This window comes from Clinocottus analis, unplaced genomic scaffold, assembly GCF_023055335.1.
Source record: "Clinocottus analis isolate CAN_PGR_092001 unplaced genomic scaffold, fCliAna1.0.p SCAF_1, whole genome shotgun sequence".
Taxonomy (NCBI): Eukaryota; Metazoa; Chordata; class Actinopteri; order Perciformes; family Cottidae; genus Clinocottus; species Clinocottus analis.
Genome location: NW_027175820.1, coordinates 12,164,888 through 12,181,831, shown reverse-complemented (window position 1 = coordinate 12,181,831; position 16,944 = coordinate 12,164,888). Strand labels below are relative to the sequence as shown.

Genomic DNA, 16,944 nt, shown 5'->3' with positions numbered 1-16,944 from the left:
ACACACACACACACACACACACACACACACAAACAGAAACACACACAGCCAGACAGACACAAATTGCATATGTTCACGGTCAGATTATCTGTTTGATCTCTAAACCCTATAATCCTGCAACATCAAAAATAAATCAAACATCACAAAAAAAGGAAATTATAACAGAAAAGCAAATCAAAAATAGGCAAAGAGGTAAATTATCTGATGAGTGCCAGCCCACAGCAGCTTATTCTGTTGTTCTACGTGGTTCAATATTTGCAATATTTGCACATCAATCACATGCTCTAGGGAAAATACTTCTTCAAGAGTGTAATAAGCTTAATAAAGTCAAGCACAACTGTTCTCATCCATATATTATTTAAATACAATGTCATGTTAATATTGTAGAACAGATTAAGATAATAATAATAAATATGAGATGTGCAATGCAAAGCCTGAATCTATGTGAAGATACAGAGCCTTCATGCTATCACCAATTTCACCATATGCTCTTAATAATGTAGAGAAACAAAACAGGACAAACATAGTTGAATTATATTGTGTCCTAAAGGATTACATTATCTGAACCAGGGTAATCCCTGTTTTTTGTAATACTATTTCATGAAAGCCATGTCACTTGCCAGTGCTTTTGTCCAAAAGCAAAGGAGCAGATAAACAGCCACTGGATCCTCTAACAATCGGATTCAGCTAACCCTCATGCTGTGAAACATGGCTAAATCCCTTACACGATCCTGTCAGAGGTATTATTGTGTCATCCAAACTCTAAATACCCGCCTCTTACCCCAAAGCTTTGTCCGCCACACACACACGTGAAAAAACAAAGACTTGTTTAACATTCGAGAGCTTTATTCAGCCAGATGACGGTGGAGGAATCTATCAAATGATCAAACAGCTGTAACATTGCTCACTAAAGCATAATAGGAGACAAACCTAGACAGATATAATCAGATCCTTCAATAAATTGCCTTACTCTTGGGGATTTGGTACAGTGGTAAATCATTAAGTCATCACAATTAAGAACAAATACAGAAGGTACTGTTTGGGAGAAATGTGATTAGTCCTATTAAGATTTTTGCTGCAGAGAATCTTAGCCCTGAGGGTGTCCAAGCTTGTAAAGCGCAGCACACTTTACTGCAGCAGACCTGTCTTTACAGCAGTGTTCTTTCAGTATGTACATTATATCTATATCATGTTACCAGTGGAGAAGAACAAAGACATGTCTGACTTCTCATCAAGATTGGCAAATAACTTCTCCACTCAAAATCCCTTTTTGCAGGATGTGCTGACTGAGTCAGCTCTTTTGTGTGTGTGTGTGTGTGTGTGTGTGTGTGTGTGTGTGTGTGTTTGTTATCCTCTGCTGTGAACTGGTTGTGTCCGGACTCGCTGCAGGCTTGAAGGGACTTCGCTCTCGCGGTTCTCATTACAGAATTTGAGCAGACACACACCGCAGAGCAACAGCAGCTCCTGAGCACACTTCCACTGGGGAGTTACACTCCAGTGACACAAAGGGAGGGCTAACTCAGCTACTCCCCAACTGCAATGCTTAGTGGCAATGATCAGCATGCGGGCAATGAACACAAAAGCCCCTGTTTCTCCAAAAAACACACAACATCTACTAGAATGCAAACTGTTAATTTTTTTTCGGGTGTCATCATCTTGTCATATTATGCGTAACTTTAACAGTATCTTCCCATCTGTTCTGCATACACATGCTATACACAAAGCTATCAAAGCTCTGAAGGATTATCTCACAATGTGTTCCCTCTAAATTGTCTATTCATTCTCTGTTATTCCCCTAATCAGAGCACTATTAACGTAGTACACAGTGTTACAAAAAATATAAAAAATGATTTAATGATATGGCATTGTCCCACTCCCCTTTGTCCCTCTTGATTACTTAAGCATGGAGGCTATCACAATATCATTTTATTAAAAATATTAAACGGATGGATTAAATTAATTAGGTGAGGTCTCAATTGGCTGGCAGAGGGTAACTGAATTTAGAAGCTATTTTTAGAGATATGTGCCCTGAGAGTGTGTAGAGAGCTTGTAGAGACTTAGGAGGCTTATTATAAGTCAGGCATTAGTGGAGGAACGTAGGCCACATCTGGTGCACAGTTCAAAAGCTAAGAATGGCCAGCAGGAGCAAGATTTTACCACAACAGTCTCTTTCCCGGAATTTCTATCCCACTCACGAAGGCTCATCTAAATCACATTCTGGAAAACTTGAATTGTCTCGGTCTTAATGCACAGGGAATATACTCCCTTTTCAAATTCCTCAACTTTCTGTTAGGTATCATCATTATGTCTATTCTAGAAATGTGCAGAATGTGTGTAATTTAGGAGAGGTTCCCTCCATTCCCTCATACTGCCTCTCCTCTATTCTTAGATATTCTGTCCCCTGCAGCAATTTTAGGTGTGTCGTTGGTCAGCCTGAAGTGGTCCAGCTATTCAAAGCCGCACTTAACAAAATTATGACCTCTATATCAGCTAAGCATACAAATGAAGCACTGTGTCTTTTGGCCACATTTCACCCTGTACCCAAGGGATGATAAGAGAAGGATGGGATGGGTGTGACTGGGCTGTACTCTGCATTACTGGAACTAACTGAGTGAACAAAACAAAAGTCAGATGTTATCCAGCGCCCTGAGGAGAACCAGACCAAGTCAAAGATGAACATTACTGCATTAGTTGAAAACAAACCACCACTCAAGACTGGACAAACCGAAAAGAGGCTCATTGATGTTAGTTTGAAATGAGCAAGGTTATAAATGTACAAATCCTGCAATGAAATTCAAATTGATTCAACGCTGACCCAAATTCTCAATTTATATTATTATTTGTACATGCTGTAGGTGAAATGTTGTGGTCTGGTGTTTACAGCCCACAGGCTCTGAAGCTGAGAGCACAGCAGGGGGTCTGACCGATGAGGGCGCACATGCAGGAATGATAAATAGGCTAAGTAACCTTATCGCTGCAGCTGACATTGAGACAGAACGATAATAAGCTTGATCTTGTGCATGGATCTATGGTATTGTCACCATTTCAGCCCAAATATACAGAATAAAACCAAAGAACATGTGTAGGTTTCCCTTTCATATGCCTGGATATCTGACCAAAGTTGTAACGGTATATAGATTTAGAACTGTGAATGTCCAGCAGATCATTTATAGCTGCATACATGGTCAGTTCACTTTGTGGCTGAAAGGTGAAACACTTTGACGAGAGAGTTCACGTGCTGTTTCTTAAATCAACGATGTAAACAACATACAAGTTCAGTAAAAGAAGTATGAGCCACCAGAGCAAGGGACATACAATATGCAGCAGATGTGACATTGTATGTGTAGGTCTGTAGTTATACAATATATGGGCTGTGCCCTCAGAGGATTGAGAAGCAAACCCATGTAAACAAGTACATTCCTTTGAGAAGTGTATCTTTGGCTGACTTAGAGGTGGGGATGACTGCATCAAACCTCCACCACAGTCTAACCTACAGAAACATCCCACATCATCCATGTATATAGAAGAGCATCATAATCAGCCTGAGAGATCACGGTTCTGCTGACATCAACACGGCGGTTAGTGACCTGTGATCATGAGGCACTGCAGAGAGCACTGCTCTCTCTCTCTTTCTCCCTCTCTGTCTCCTCATTCATGGAGAGACTGCACCATTAGTACATATTGATAAGTGCACTCTCCAAAGGCAATCCAAAAGGCAAAACAGCCGGCTGCCTTTTCAAAATCGAACAATAGACAGACACCATTCAGCATGCATGGGAATTTTCCCGCCTGAAAATATACTTCCAACAAACGCTTAACGGCATGCAATCCCAAGCACTTTATCTCCTGCAGCTGCTGGAAAGCCTCAGCAGACACACCTCCTGAGTTGCTACGTAGCGATAAAATCCCACATATGTGTTGGGAGATGGGCTGGGATACACACCTGTGAGTCGCACGATACACTGGCTGCCTCTTGTAATAGACTTGTAAGGTTGCCTGTCCTGGTTGGCCCAACATGTTAGCTGCAAGTCTGTGATTTGCTGTGCTCCGCTCTGCTCCTCTCAGTGGTGCCTGTGTGTGTGTGTGTGTGTGTGTGTGTGTGTGTATGTGTGTGTGTGTGTGTGTGTGTGTGTGTATCCTCCTCTCAGCTGGTAGTGCTGCTGTTGCTGACGTCTTCTGCTGTGCACCGTGGCGTCGATTCATTCAAAAGATCCTCTTTCCCGCTTCTCCTGTGTTAGGCTGCTGAAGCTAAAAATACATGTAATCACTGAGCTGTGTCCCTGTCTCCGAGAGCATTAGGCTTGTGATGGGTATTATTAAAACCAGCCAACCTCACCAATACATGTAAGAGGCCCTAGAGCACAAAGTAAAACCACAGGTACAAAGCATTAGCCATAACCCATATAATCACATTCTCCTCGCTCACTCTCCCTCCCTGTAGTGGTGCACTTTCTCTCCTCACCTCTCCTCTGCTCTCTTCTAATATATGCGTTCCTCAGTGGAGCACTGCCGTCAGAGCATGTGCCTGAGCCGGACACCCTCTCTGCTCCATTCACTATGTAGTCGGGCAGGAAATACAAAGCATGCACAGGGAGCGAGAAGAATGGAACGAGGAGGAAAAAAAGGACCAATTGCAGTAGTCGAGTGAGGAAAAAAAGAGAACAAGATGAAGAAGTGATTGAGTGAAAGTGAGAGACAGTGTGTTGCAACTTTCACGTTACGTTTCGATAATTGCTTAAAGTATAATATACTACGTTCTGATCTGTGCAGCACGTGTGAACAAAATGTTATTTTGGTACATATTTGTACCAACGGGAAATTAAGGATGTTATGCCCATGTTTTATGAGTGTCATTATAGAATATTAATAGTGTCTAACACCAACAACTTCTCAACTAATTGTACTATGCAGGATGACTAATGTCTTGATTGGAAAAAAATGTGACAACAGCCAGATCAGATAAAGAAGGCAGAGTGTGAGTATATATAATTCACGGCATGAGAAATTGAAGGAAAGACTTGGCTATGACCTAACAGCTAAAGAGACTAGGAAGGACTCAGGAAGGCATCTCACAGATTAAACTGACTTGCATACCTCCACACACTAACATGTAGGTAATGCATCCAGCTGCTTTTGCCCTTCTCCCCTGAGTTTCACCCTCTGTTGCTCTTTCTCATCCATCTATACTGTGTGTCACATCTCGTTAGCATAGATAGTAAAGACCACTTCAACGCTGTGGAGATGATAAAAGCGCACTAGATCTCTGGGTCCAACCACTACCTGTGGTCATTTCTACATTAGCTCTATTTTACAGTAGTCCTTTTCACTGCATTGAACTAACTGCAACTTGCTTGTCATTTAAATGTAAAACAGCTATACAATGGAAAACAATGGATCTAAAGTGTCTGTAAATTACAAAGATGCAAATAGTTACACATTCTTTAATGAAATAAGGGTTTAAAAAACAACTTATTACATGAAAAGGTCTAAAGGGGAATATTTTTGAAATACTAAAAGAATGATCTCAGCATGATTACGACATAAATAATAACCAACACCCACCCTCAGCCTGTGGTGGAAAGTAACAAAGTACAGAAGTACTGTTGATAATTACAATTCTGGGTTACTGCCACTTTACTTGAGGATTTAAATTATTTCATACTTCTACAAATTTCAGTGGGAATGTTTAACTTTTTTACTTCACATCACATTTGTTAGACAGATATTCTGTAGTATAGTTACCTTGCAGATTTAGGTTGAACATACAAAATGTGATCAGTTTATGAAGTATGATGCATTATTATGGATTACACTACCCATACAGTGCAATAGTAATGCAGTAATAATCCAATTACATGTATAAAATAAAATAACAAGGAGAAGGAGGAGGTCACAATGAATACTTGAATTATTGATAGTTTTAATTATTTGGAATGCAGGTCTTTGACTTCACTGCAGTAAAATATATTTATACTCCATCATTGGCCACAACCAATGGCGTACCCCTCAATAAACATATGACCACAACTGAAATGAACAGATATTCCGATTACAAAGTGATTGAAATACATATAAATACACAATAGACAAATCCCCCTTGTCTTGCGTTATAGCATACTCTCAGTATGAGTTTGATAGGTGAAGAGTCCATTCAATCTCACATGTCTCTACATTGCTACTCACCAGTTCGTGATCATATGTGGAGAGCAGTAAGTCCCATTCAAAACTGACCCTGAAGACGACCAATAGCGAGTGTGCCTTTCTGTTCTCTGAACGTATGCTAACTGAGACTGTATTAACTGTGTGCACAGAGCCAGGTGTGTGTGCTGGAACAGGCACAAAGAGTGGTGTCAGATAGGAGGATAACTGCTGTTTCAGCCCTCTCTCTCTACCCTGGATCACTCAGTTACACTGCCAGCACTTACAGTACAGAGCTTTACTTAGCCTGTCCAGGGAAGAATACAATGATAACACTCCATTGTTTAACCCCCCGGAAGAGGTAAACGAATAGGTAGAGGAAGAAGAAGAGGAAGAGGAATGTGTTGTCCGGTCAATGTAAAGAGCTGACCTTGGTCTCTGACTGCAACCAGAGCCTTCAGTCTCACCCCAAGTCCTCTTTATCAGATCACATCCCCATCGGTCAGGAAGAGAGGATGGAGGGCAGACTATAGCTGAGTGGCTGCTGCAGCCACGGTTCAATAATCCACAGACAGACATATAGATAAGAGCAGAGGGCCAGCCAAGGGTGGTTTAAGGTAATGCGTAGGATGGACAGCTAAGTCAGCATTTATACCTCACTATCACCTGCTTCCAATGTTTCTTGGCTGTTGTATGACAAAACAACGCTATTATAATAACTCTAGCTTGTTGTGTTAGCAAATCAAAAAGCAATCAATCCCAAACCTATTTGTATACCACATCATAATTCATCACATGACCAATCAAGAGTTAAACTCAGTTATGAATTTAAACTTAAATACATATCATTTATTTTGCACAAGAAGTTGACACAAGCTTTCACAATAAGAAAGGCATGTATTAATAGTTGATGAAATACAACTGAAACAAATGTAAAACTCCATCAAAACTGTCAAACAGACAAAGACTCAATAGCAATATCTAGTGGCTCCCTACAGAACATCACTTTAAATATGCACACGCTCCACCAGGTCTCCCTGACAGATAAGCACATGCATCATCCCTGAGTCAAACCGTACTTACAGTGATTTTAAAACTTCTGAATAAGAAAAATCAATCCGTTCTGTCTTTGCTGCAAATCCAAGCCTCATCTCACTCAACAGACAAACATTGGATGGTTGGAGGGCAAGACAAATCACAGTTACCTTAAATCTTCAAATCACAAAGACAATTCAGAATACTAAAACAGAGAATCAATCAGATGATGAATGAGGAATTAGCTTTGCATCTCTGCACCAAAGCAAATTACATTGGACTGCTTTGAGAGTCTCACACAGCTGTGTAATCAATTTGTTCAATAAATGCTGCAGTGAGTGAAATTGCCCGAACAACCAGATCTGTTCTCTGTAACATTCGCCAGACAGGCCTCTTCATTTATCTTTGTCACACTCAATAATCATGTGATAGGAACAGCAATATTTAATCAAGTAATCCCAAATGAGAAACGTTTTTCAGAGCACATTCACTCAATCTACTGCTGAACATAAGCCTATTAAAGTGTTTATTAAGTGGTTATTCAGACTTAAGATAATATATCTGCAGAAATATTGTATAGAGTGAAACAATACAAAGCACCCTCATGCTCCTATGATCCGATGATCAGTAAATACATGTCAGACCAGATCTGAACCGAGGTGCTTCAAGGTGAAAAATAGTTGTGAGTACAAAAGAGAACTTGCAAACTGCCTAAAAAATAATTCACTTCCAATCAAGACATGGTACCATTTCCTCATCAAACAAGACCGTAGGGCAGAAGATTCAGTAAGGTTCAAGGTCAATTTGTATTTAACAAGTCTTATTGTTCTCCAACTTCCTATGATAACCTGAGTTCCTGCAACAATCTGGTGTCTTGGGTGCATGTAAACACTGTTAAAATGCAGTAGTCGCCAATATTCCATTCTCCAAACCAATTGTCCTATTGGAGCTGGAGCCCTGGACAGGTCGCTAGTTTATCGCAGTGCACATATAGAGACAGACAACCATTCACTCTCCCATTCACACCTCCAATTAACCTGAGCTGCATGTCTTTGAACCCGGAGGGAACCCGCGCTGCCTCAGGGAGAATGTGTAAACTCCACACAGAAGGACCGCCTGGGATCGTGGATGGAAGCAGGGCCCCTGTTGCTGTGAGATGATCACTTTGTGCAGCCAATATTCCAATTTGCCAAAAGCAGCTTAAGCTAAAGACCATCTTCACATCATCCACTCGGACCTCACTTATCTTAGAAATCAGACTTCATTATATTTGTCGAGTTTCATGACTGTATCTTGCACAGCTGTGATGCCGTCACAGTGACAAAATCTTTCCACAGACGGAAAGAAATAAACACCTGGCTCAAAAGCGTTCCTGTGGTCGTTCCTTCTGCAGCAGGTGTTTCTCTCGAGGACCAGGTTTTGCCATAATGACACACACACACACACACACACACACACACACACACACACACACACACACACACGTATCTCTCTATTCGTAGCCTTCATCAAACCCTGAGGGAAATACTCTTCTCTTTAGCGGCTCAGTTTCCCACTATATAACTAGTCACTAACTTTGTCTTACTGCTTTTAGAGCTGAGAAGATTGCAGAGTTAATATATTATCCTGTGTTGGTTTGTTACAAGTGACACCTTTCTCACACAAATCTTTGATCCATTGAAAATATTTTAAAAAAAACATTTATAATTTATGTTATACTATGAATAAATAATTCAGATAAAATAGGTGACATGGTTTTGTCTATGTGTAGCATGTATGTGATGATTTAAGCAAATTATCTGAAGCAGTGTGATTGTCGAACTAAGTGAAACACTTTGCATGCAGTATCTTAACTTTGGATACGAATAGATACGTTGACTGAATCTTAGCTCTTTTTATCTAAATGCAAATGCCCTATGCTTGCTGAAAAACAAAGGCATTACACTATTGTTTATGATTTTCTACTGCTGATATGAGCTTTCTTTCATTTAAAGTATATCTTTTATTGTTCATCATGGTTACATCAAAGAATCCCTTTGACAAAAAAGATTAAATCAGTAATTCCTGAAACGTTTTCTGGTCTGAGATATGCTCTCGAGAAAGGCTTTCTCTTTTTACACAACATCCATCTTGCACCTTTGTGGCTGCTCACTAATCACTTCTCTTCACACACGTGGTGAGATGGGAGCAGTGTGGGACCTGCTTCTCTCTGCAGTGGCTCAAGTCGCACTCAGGCTCTGACAGAATGCGGCAGAAAGATCTGTCATCTGAATTCAATCAGAGGGAGGCTACACAAACTCCTTCTTTACTCCAGACGGGCAGCTGCATTTACTCAGGTGCAGAGGTTCCTTCTTTAACAATATTAAAAGAGCGACACGAAAAAAGAGCAACATGTTTTGTTTTTCTATATCAATTAGATTTATGTTGCATTCCATTTCCATTTCCTCCTGCTGTACATCATCACAGCATGTTACAATTAGATTGTAGTCTTATTATGTATGAAAACATTTATTTTACACAAAGCAAAAGACAAAAGTTAACTGTTAACAGTAAACCAGCATTACCTTATCACAATCTCCCTCTCCTCCTCCAAACTGGAGGGCTCCAGCTCAGAAACCACCTCTTTTTCCTGATCAGCCAAGTCAGTCCCCTGGCCAAAGGGCAGGCAACTGCAGCAGCAGGTCCCCATCCCGGCTCGGGCATCTCCCCTGCCCTGTTTCTGCTCTGACTCCTGCTCCAGCTCCGACTGGTCAACCAGCTCAAGCTGCTCGGACGGTAAATGACTCATTCTAGAAAACGTATCATCCCACAGAGAACACCTCAGGCCCGCAGCTCTTAATGTATTCATTCTTGTATTCATTCATTGCAGGTTTGTGAGTTAAATATTGCAAGTCAAACAAGGCCTGATGGAAAGCATTCTTTGTATGCGGCAGCACAAACGGCCACTGTACCAGACTCTCAATCTAATCTTTGTTTTCATTGTCTTTATTCAGTCCACTGCCTTAATCTCCAACTCTATTTGTATTCCCCGACAGATCTATACAGTATGTATTGTTTAACGGTCACATGTCTCGTAATAAGTCACCAAATGGCAGGACTTTGACAACACAGCTCTATTTATCGAACGGCGTCCTCACTGCTCAGGTCGTCTCACAAGCACGGAGTAAAGATAGATGCACAAACATAATAGCTGGATACGATTTAAACATTATACCAGGATCTACTGATAATAACTAATGGTCAACATAAATCACCATATAAGTGTGAGAGAACTCGCTACCTCACCAACATCCCATTTGCAATTCCTTGGCATTGAATGCACATTTTTTGCGGCGTTGGCATGTGCGCTGTTGTCATTTTAACAGGATAAATTGTTTATGCTTTAATGCAAGGATGTGTTAAATTAAAATGAGGCAGCATGCCCTAAGAAGCTGATATTTGGTTCAAAAACTAGAACGTTGATGCTGCAATAAGAACGAGCAAGGGCCATACAATGTATGCTTTGAATAATTTGATCATTTTCTAATTGTATCAGCAAGTACAATTAAATGCATGATGATGATTGTTCATTCACTGAATAATGCAGAAGAGAATAAAGCCTTTGACTACATTCTCCAACCAGCAGTCACTTAAAAACATAAAGGGAGGAAGTCGAACTTGACAAAGCATTTCCTGCAACATGGTGGGATTGGAGTGCTTTTCAGTCCCCTGTCATAGAAGTGATGTTTTAAAAAAAATATTTTTCAAAGATATGGCTAATATAATCCATCAGGATTGTGCCTGTCAGGAATGACACCAACATTTTAGAGCATCTATTTTCAGCTGAAGGTCACTGTCTCAATAAACAGCTCGAGGAAGGGAAGATAAAGGGAGAGACTGAACTGAGCTAACACACAGGATTCTGCAGAAGTGATGTGTATCTGAGACAGTGTTAGTCTATAATGTATCCGTATAATGCTGATGAAATAATGTATGATATATATAAAACTATATACATCTTACACAACAAATATGTACAAATAAATGAGCATGATTTCTGAGACGTAGTTTAGTGGGCTGAAGAACATACATTGTGGAAGTAAATAAAGTAAATACACAAAAGATACAACCATAATGCAGCTTGGTTGTTAATTTGAATGTTAACATGCATGTGCTGATCCCGTGCTTATCGAGCATCTCTCCTGTAAACAGAAACCTGTCAGTCGAAAAAAGCTCTTTGAAGACTACAAAGAGGCATCATGCAGATTTTATAGCCAAAAAGCAGATTCAGTAAAACCAAGATTTTCCCAAAAAGAAAAATACACAGCTGTAGCTCGTTTGATGACTCTGTGTCAACATGTTTCCTTGCTGAGCAACCCTGGAAACATTGCATGAACTACACTAAAAGAGTCTGAAGACACGGCATCAGGTTCCAACAGTAGTCTGTTGATCGCGATACTCAGCTGGCTTTAGACTTGGAGTTGCAGGGCAAAGACAACACTGTCTTCAAGGAGGGCACCGCATAAGCAAGTTTGAGGGCAGACCTACACACCTGCACCAACTAAATATATTACCTATTGGTATTTTCAGCTCCCTCAATAAGCCCCCTCAAGCTCAATCCGAATGATATTCTGTGATGTCAAAGTCCTTTACATGCATGGTTCTTTGAGCAAACATAAGGTTACTTCTAAATCTAGTTGGTCTCACCTACAACAACCAATGGAAGTCTGGCTAATGCTTGTGATAAAAGATGATGTTTGAGGATTGTCCATTTCTAAAAAAAAGAGTGAGCTTCTGCTAGTTCTTTGCCTTTCTGGAAAAAACAAAACGGGACTGTCTTCCTGCCTGAGCCCAAAGGAGGACCAGTCGAGAAAACACTTTAAAGTTCATATCCTAAATCCACTGTGATGCAGCTGACCCAGAATGGCTCTGCACAAAGAAACACATTAGAAGTTTTACCACACTTTTAAACTGTCAAAGATGTGACAGTTATAGAAAGAGACACAGTGTTCCTAAATAGCTCAGGTTAAATACATTTTTAGTAGTCCATGAATATTGGAATGCATTTATTTTTCTTGACAGAACAACAATGAAATTACCCTAGAATTACACAGAGATATCGTCCATGTTAAAATAATCTACAATCTGCAAGGGCAAAGATCATTTGAAGGACCTCAGGTGCAATTTTTCCCTCTATATTTTTTGGAAATGATGTTTTGAACTCAGCAATGAGGTACTGATTTGCTGTATTCGCGGAAACAGAAAGCCTCATTAGACAGTCTAAAGATAAGGGCGTGTAGGGATACTAAATTTGTTTTTTATCCCCTATTAAAATGCCCTGCTTCAAAACTCCCAAACCATCCCATGGTTAATTAACTCATACTGTCCTGAAATAGTCAGCGAGTTAAAAAATGCAAGCACAACATAAAAACATAACAAGCAGCAGGAGAACGGGAAGATAAACAGCATGAAATATTAATGGAGTTATCACACCTGATGAGTAAGTGAAGCTGAAACAGAAGCCTTTTTTGGTGAGGGTTTTACATCACACACTTCTTCCTGGACTTCCCTCCCACATTATCATAGGCTTCCTCAACAATGTGAACTGTGTCCTCAACAGGACACCATTGTACCTCAGTGGGGTCATTTTTCCCTCAGAGAGCTACAGAATTGCACATTTCCAATCCCCAGTGAGTGCCAGCGATGTGGTGGAGTGTAAATCTAACTGAACTTTCCCAAGTTTCAACCATATAAGAGACACATTAGTTGTACTGTACATAATTATTATACACTAAGCATCTCATCGTCGCGTGAAATTTCTTCTTCTTTCGCTGTCAAATTCCTAACTTAAATTAATTCCGTCACATATGTACCTCAACGCACAGACCTGATTCATCTGTGCCCTATCATGACAGAGAACAGGTTGATTTCGGAAGACGATTTCCAAATTGGGTCACTTCCTTGGAGATTTGCCAGAAGTATGACAGTCAGAAACGCTCTACTTCAATCTGTTTCAGATGGTGACAGACCTTGTCCTTTAGTTTTGAGAATCTTCTGCTCCAAACTCTAAATGTACTGATTTGTTATTGTTGGTGTATTAAAGGTAATGTAAACTACGTAGTTGACCCTATATTGTATCTTAAACCATTCTCAGTTTGAGTTGAGACTCTTACACTTTGGCAATAACAACAAACATAACATCAGCAACTATTCATCAGAGAGTTCAGGTCTGCAGGTTGGCCTACAGCAAGGTGTAAATAAATGTGAGTTTTGCCCCAGCGGCCGCGTCTGAACAATCCCTCCTTTGTACTCCATCTTAGCTAAAGTCCACCTTCAACAGACTACTAAAATACGGATTGTTGTCACAGCAGCAACATGTGGACTTCCTGCTTGAGTTTGTTGCCATTTGCCTCAGCGAGAGAAGAGAACTGGGATGGAGAGCACTGGTTTAGATTTAAGAGCCTGCCTGTCAAGAGAGTTTCTTATGAAGACAAGAAAATGATACGAGTCAGAGATTAACTTTCATCAGACATAAAAAACCATGAATGCCCCCTGAAGCAGAAAAACAAACTCACTGCAACTAAATGCTAATGGAGGATGTCCCTGTAGTATTAAAACACTTGTGATAATTTTAATGGTCTAAAATGAGGCCATAGTCCAAGTTGTCGAATCTCTTTTCATTTCTTTTTATGTGATGTCAGGAATAATCCCAATGAGCCAGAGCCATCTTCACTGCCTTCAGTGGTTCAGGTGGTTAACATCAATAACCAAAACATATTTTGCACCAAAGCTGTTTACATATTCCTAGAGAGAAGGTTTTTAAACCCAAACCAACTAGTGTTTTTAAGAACAAAGTAGTAACAAATGAAATAGCTCTGTGTATCCACTCTTATATCATAGCTAGCTGAGTGCTGCTCGATTAGCCAGGTTAAAGCAAGATTAACATAAGCGACACTTCCTGTAATCACATGCAGAAACCTGGAATCATCCAGGTCCGCAATAAATAAATAAAAAAACACCAGAGATGAACGTCTTCACAATGACAAAATGGCAGTACTCCATCAACAGAAAATAATAATGCTATCATATATCACACAACTTAACTGTTGCATTGTTCTCACTTCTTACAGAGGAAAAATGAGTGATGGAGAGAAACATACAAACCACTTATTCTACACATAATAGCCTATAAGTGTCAGCAACAACAAATGTGTTAGTTGAAACAGTTTTATGTCTTTGGATGCCAGAATGTCTTTCAAGGCGTCTATTGAATGCACTGGCATCCATTTGTTTGGCTCAACTATTATAGTATCTCTTTAATTACACTGTTTTATACTCATTCTTGCCAAAATGTCAAAAAGTAGTCGTAATGTTAAGTCGGTGTTGCAAACTGGTATCTGCCAATCAACCTGAGAAAGACTGCAGCTATCTGGACATAAAACATTCCCAAACAGCTCTTCTGTCTGGAACAAATGGAGAAAACTAAAAGAGTCACGACAGGACGGCGGCTGGTAGAACTACAAAACCCTAAAGCTGCGATGGGAGGAGTTATTGCAATTCACAATGATACAGCTCTGAAGGAGAATTTGTCTCCACTTTGTTTTACAGTGGGCTTTCTGTCTGTGTTTGTTAGCCTGACTTATCTGATTGCTTTCAGCATGATGTTGCTGGTTGTACTTGTGTCCTCTGTTTCTCTCACAGTACAGACCAGAATCCTTACAAATATTTCCAACGTAAAACAGTGCAGATGGAAATGCAAATGTGATGTATTCGTATTCCTCAAGTTTAACATAACAGATGTGCCGGTTGTGATAGTGATGGCGTGGGTGCCTTTTGCTGATTTTCAAGCTTGAATCCTGCAATTTCAATTTGTGAAGGACATGGGAAGAAATCTGACACACAAAAAACAACTTCACGCTGCGGTGTGTGACTTTGTAAATCCTGTCCTCTCTGCTTCAATAACGCAATCATGCCATACATCTCTGTCACCACATAGTCACACCCCTCTCCTGCAATCCTTTAAGTCTCTCTAGCACCCACACGTGCACACACACGCACGCACGCGCGCGCGCACACACACACACACACACACACATGCTGATGCTGTGCACCTATTTAATGGAGAGAGTAGAGGTCCTGCATGGAGGATGTGAGGAGAATTTTAATAACCCTCTTCCTGTCCAGGCACTGCCACTTCCCATTAACAATGCAGGCGGAGATAATTGCTCCCATCTCTCCGATGGGACCCCCGTGTGTTAATCCATATCCTGATGTGTTTCTGTGTCACTTGTTATGCAGCCTGCAAGCTGCACACATGTGGGTTTTTTTTTTCAGATCAAATAGTGTGTTAACAGCACAGCCGTTTAGGATAAACTCTATCATGTTACCAAACGTGTCCGAGCTGCACGGTGACAGGGAGGAAACGAATGGAATAAAGAGGCATTTCACACACGCAGCTCGTTGAAAAGGGAACTACCAGCTCATGGGATCAAATGTTGCAGCGAAACAATGCTCTCACGAGCCACTCACTTGATGAAGTAGCTGGCTCCTTCGTCTGTGAAGCCCTCTTCCCATCCTCTTGGCAAATCTGTAACGCGAACAAAAAGCACACTGAACGACCCGCCACAAGCAGAAAACACATTGCAGCAAGAAGAAGAAGAAGAAAAAGTGTCCTTGGTGTCCCACAAATCGGATAGTTTGTCGCGTACCTGACCGTATCATGTGCCCCGAGTTAACAGGTTCGCCCGTGCGTGGATGTAGCCAAGTAGTGCTATGAGTTTTATCACTGCAAGAAGGAGACACCTGTTACTGAGCGATAATAAAACAACTAAACAGCTTAGTAATGCTTAGTAAAGTACTACGCGGTAAATAGTTGACTCCGCTCACTTAATAAAGAAAACCCGGCCGTCTCTGCAAACTCCATACGACCAGTGGTCAGGTAGGGTGTCCCGTCCGAGAGGTGCCGCCATGATCTCTATTCTCCGGCTCGGCTCGTCCCCCCCTCTCCCTCTCTCTCCGCAGACTTTCACAGGGAGCCAAGATAAAAAAAAAACCACCGCTAGGGCTGCTTTTTTTTTTTTTTTTTTAAAGGGGACGAATAACAAACTCGTTAACAGACCACCTCCACGTTTGGGATTTTCTTCCGTTTTAGAAAAAAAAAAAAACGTAATTTGAGTTGAAGAAGTGTTTACCTGTTCCCACAGCAGAATGGAGACGTTAGATAGTTGAAGTAAAGCTCTACAAGGAGAAGGGAAGCCCACTGCGGAGAAAAAGCAGGGTGTAGCCCTCCTGGGTGTAGCAGAAGTGCACCGTGTTAAAGTTGGAACTTATGACTGGGACATAGGCCTGCCTTGGCCAAGTCCTCTACCAGAAGGTCTACACGAATACCTCAAAATAAATGTTTATCCGCATTGTTCTCATCTATACTGTTCAGTTACACACTGTTGTTTAGAGATAGAAAATAAACCAAGGAACCCTGCATCCTGATAGAAATGGTTTATCGGAGGCTTATTAAGAGGCCATTGGCAGCCATATCTGAGGCTACAGAAATGAAAAGTAGGTTATAGATGATTGATTTGTTCAGATTTAATCAAAGTTGGATCAAAACAGACAGTGGCTACCTGTAGACACTTCAACACACACACACACACACACACATATAAAAATGGTATATAACGTCGTAGAGTATATGATTCTGCACAGAACATCAATGCTAAAGTGATCAATATAGATATAGATATATATAGAGATTTATATATCTATACATATATATGTATATATATATATATATAT

The 16,944-nt window shown here is 40.6% G+C and overlaps 1 protein-coding gene across 10 annotated transcripts in view; it reads right to left on the bottom strand.

The window, feature by feature from the left end:
• plekha7b (pleckstrin homology domain containing, family A member 7b) overlaps positions 1 to 16,170 on the bottom strand; it is a 62,089-nt gene extending 45,919 nt beyond the window's left edge. For 9 of the 10 annotated variants that reach the window (XM_068570596.1, XM_068568908.1, XM_068571037.1 and 6 more), the window contains exons 1-3: positions 16,039 to 16,170; positions 15,861 to 15,937; positions 15,682 to 15,739 (exon numbers count right to left, since the gene is read on the bottom strand). In XM_068570596.1, coding sequence (XP_068426697.1) covers positions 15,682 to 15,739; positions 15,861 to 15,937; positions 16,039 to 16,121 — 218 coding nt within the window. In that variant the 5' untranslated portion in view covers positions 16,122 to 16,170. Of the gene's footprint in view, positions 1 to 15,681; positions 15,740 to 15,860; positions 15,955 to 16,038 lie in introns of all 10 variants that reach the window. The other variant, XM_068571202.1, reaches the window with a different exon arrangement.
• Positions 16,171 to 16,944: the final 774 nt, after the last annotated feature.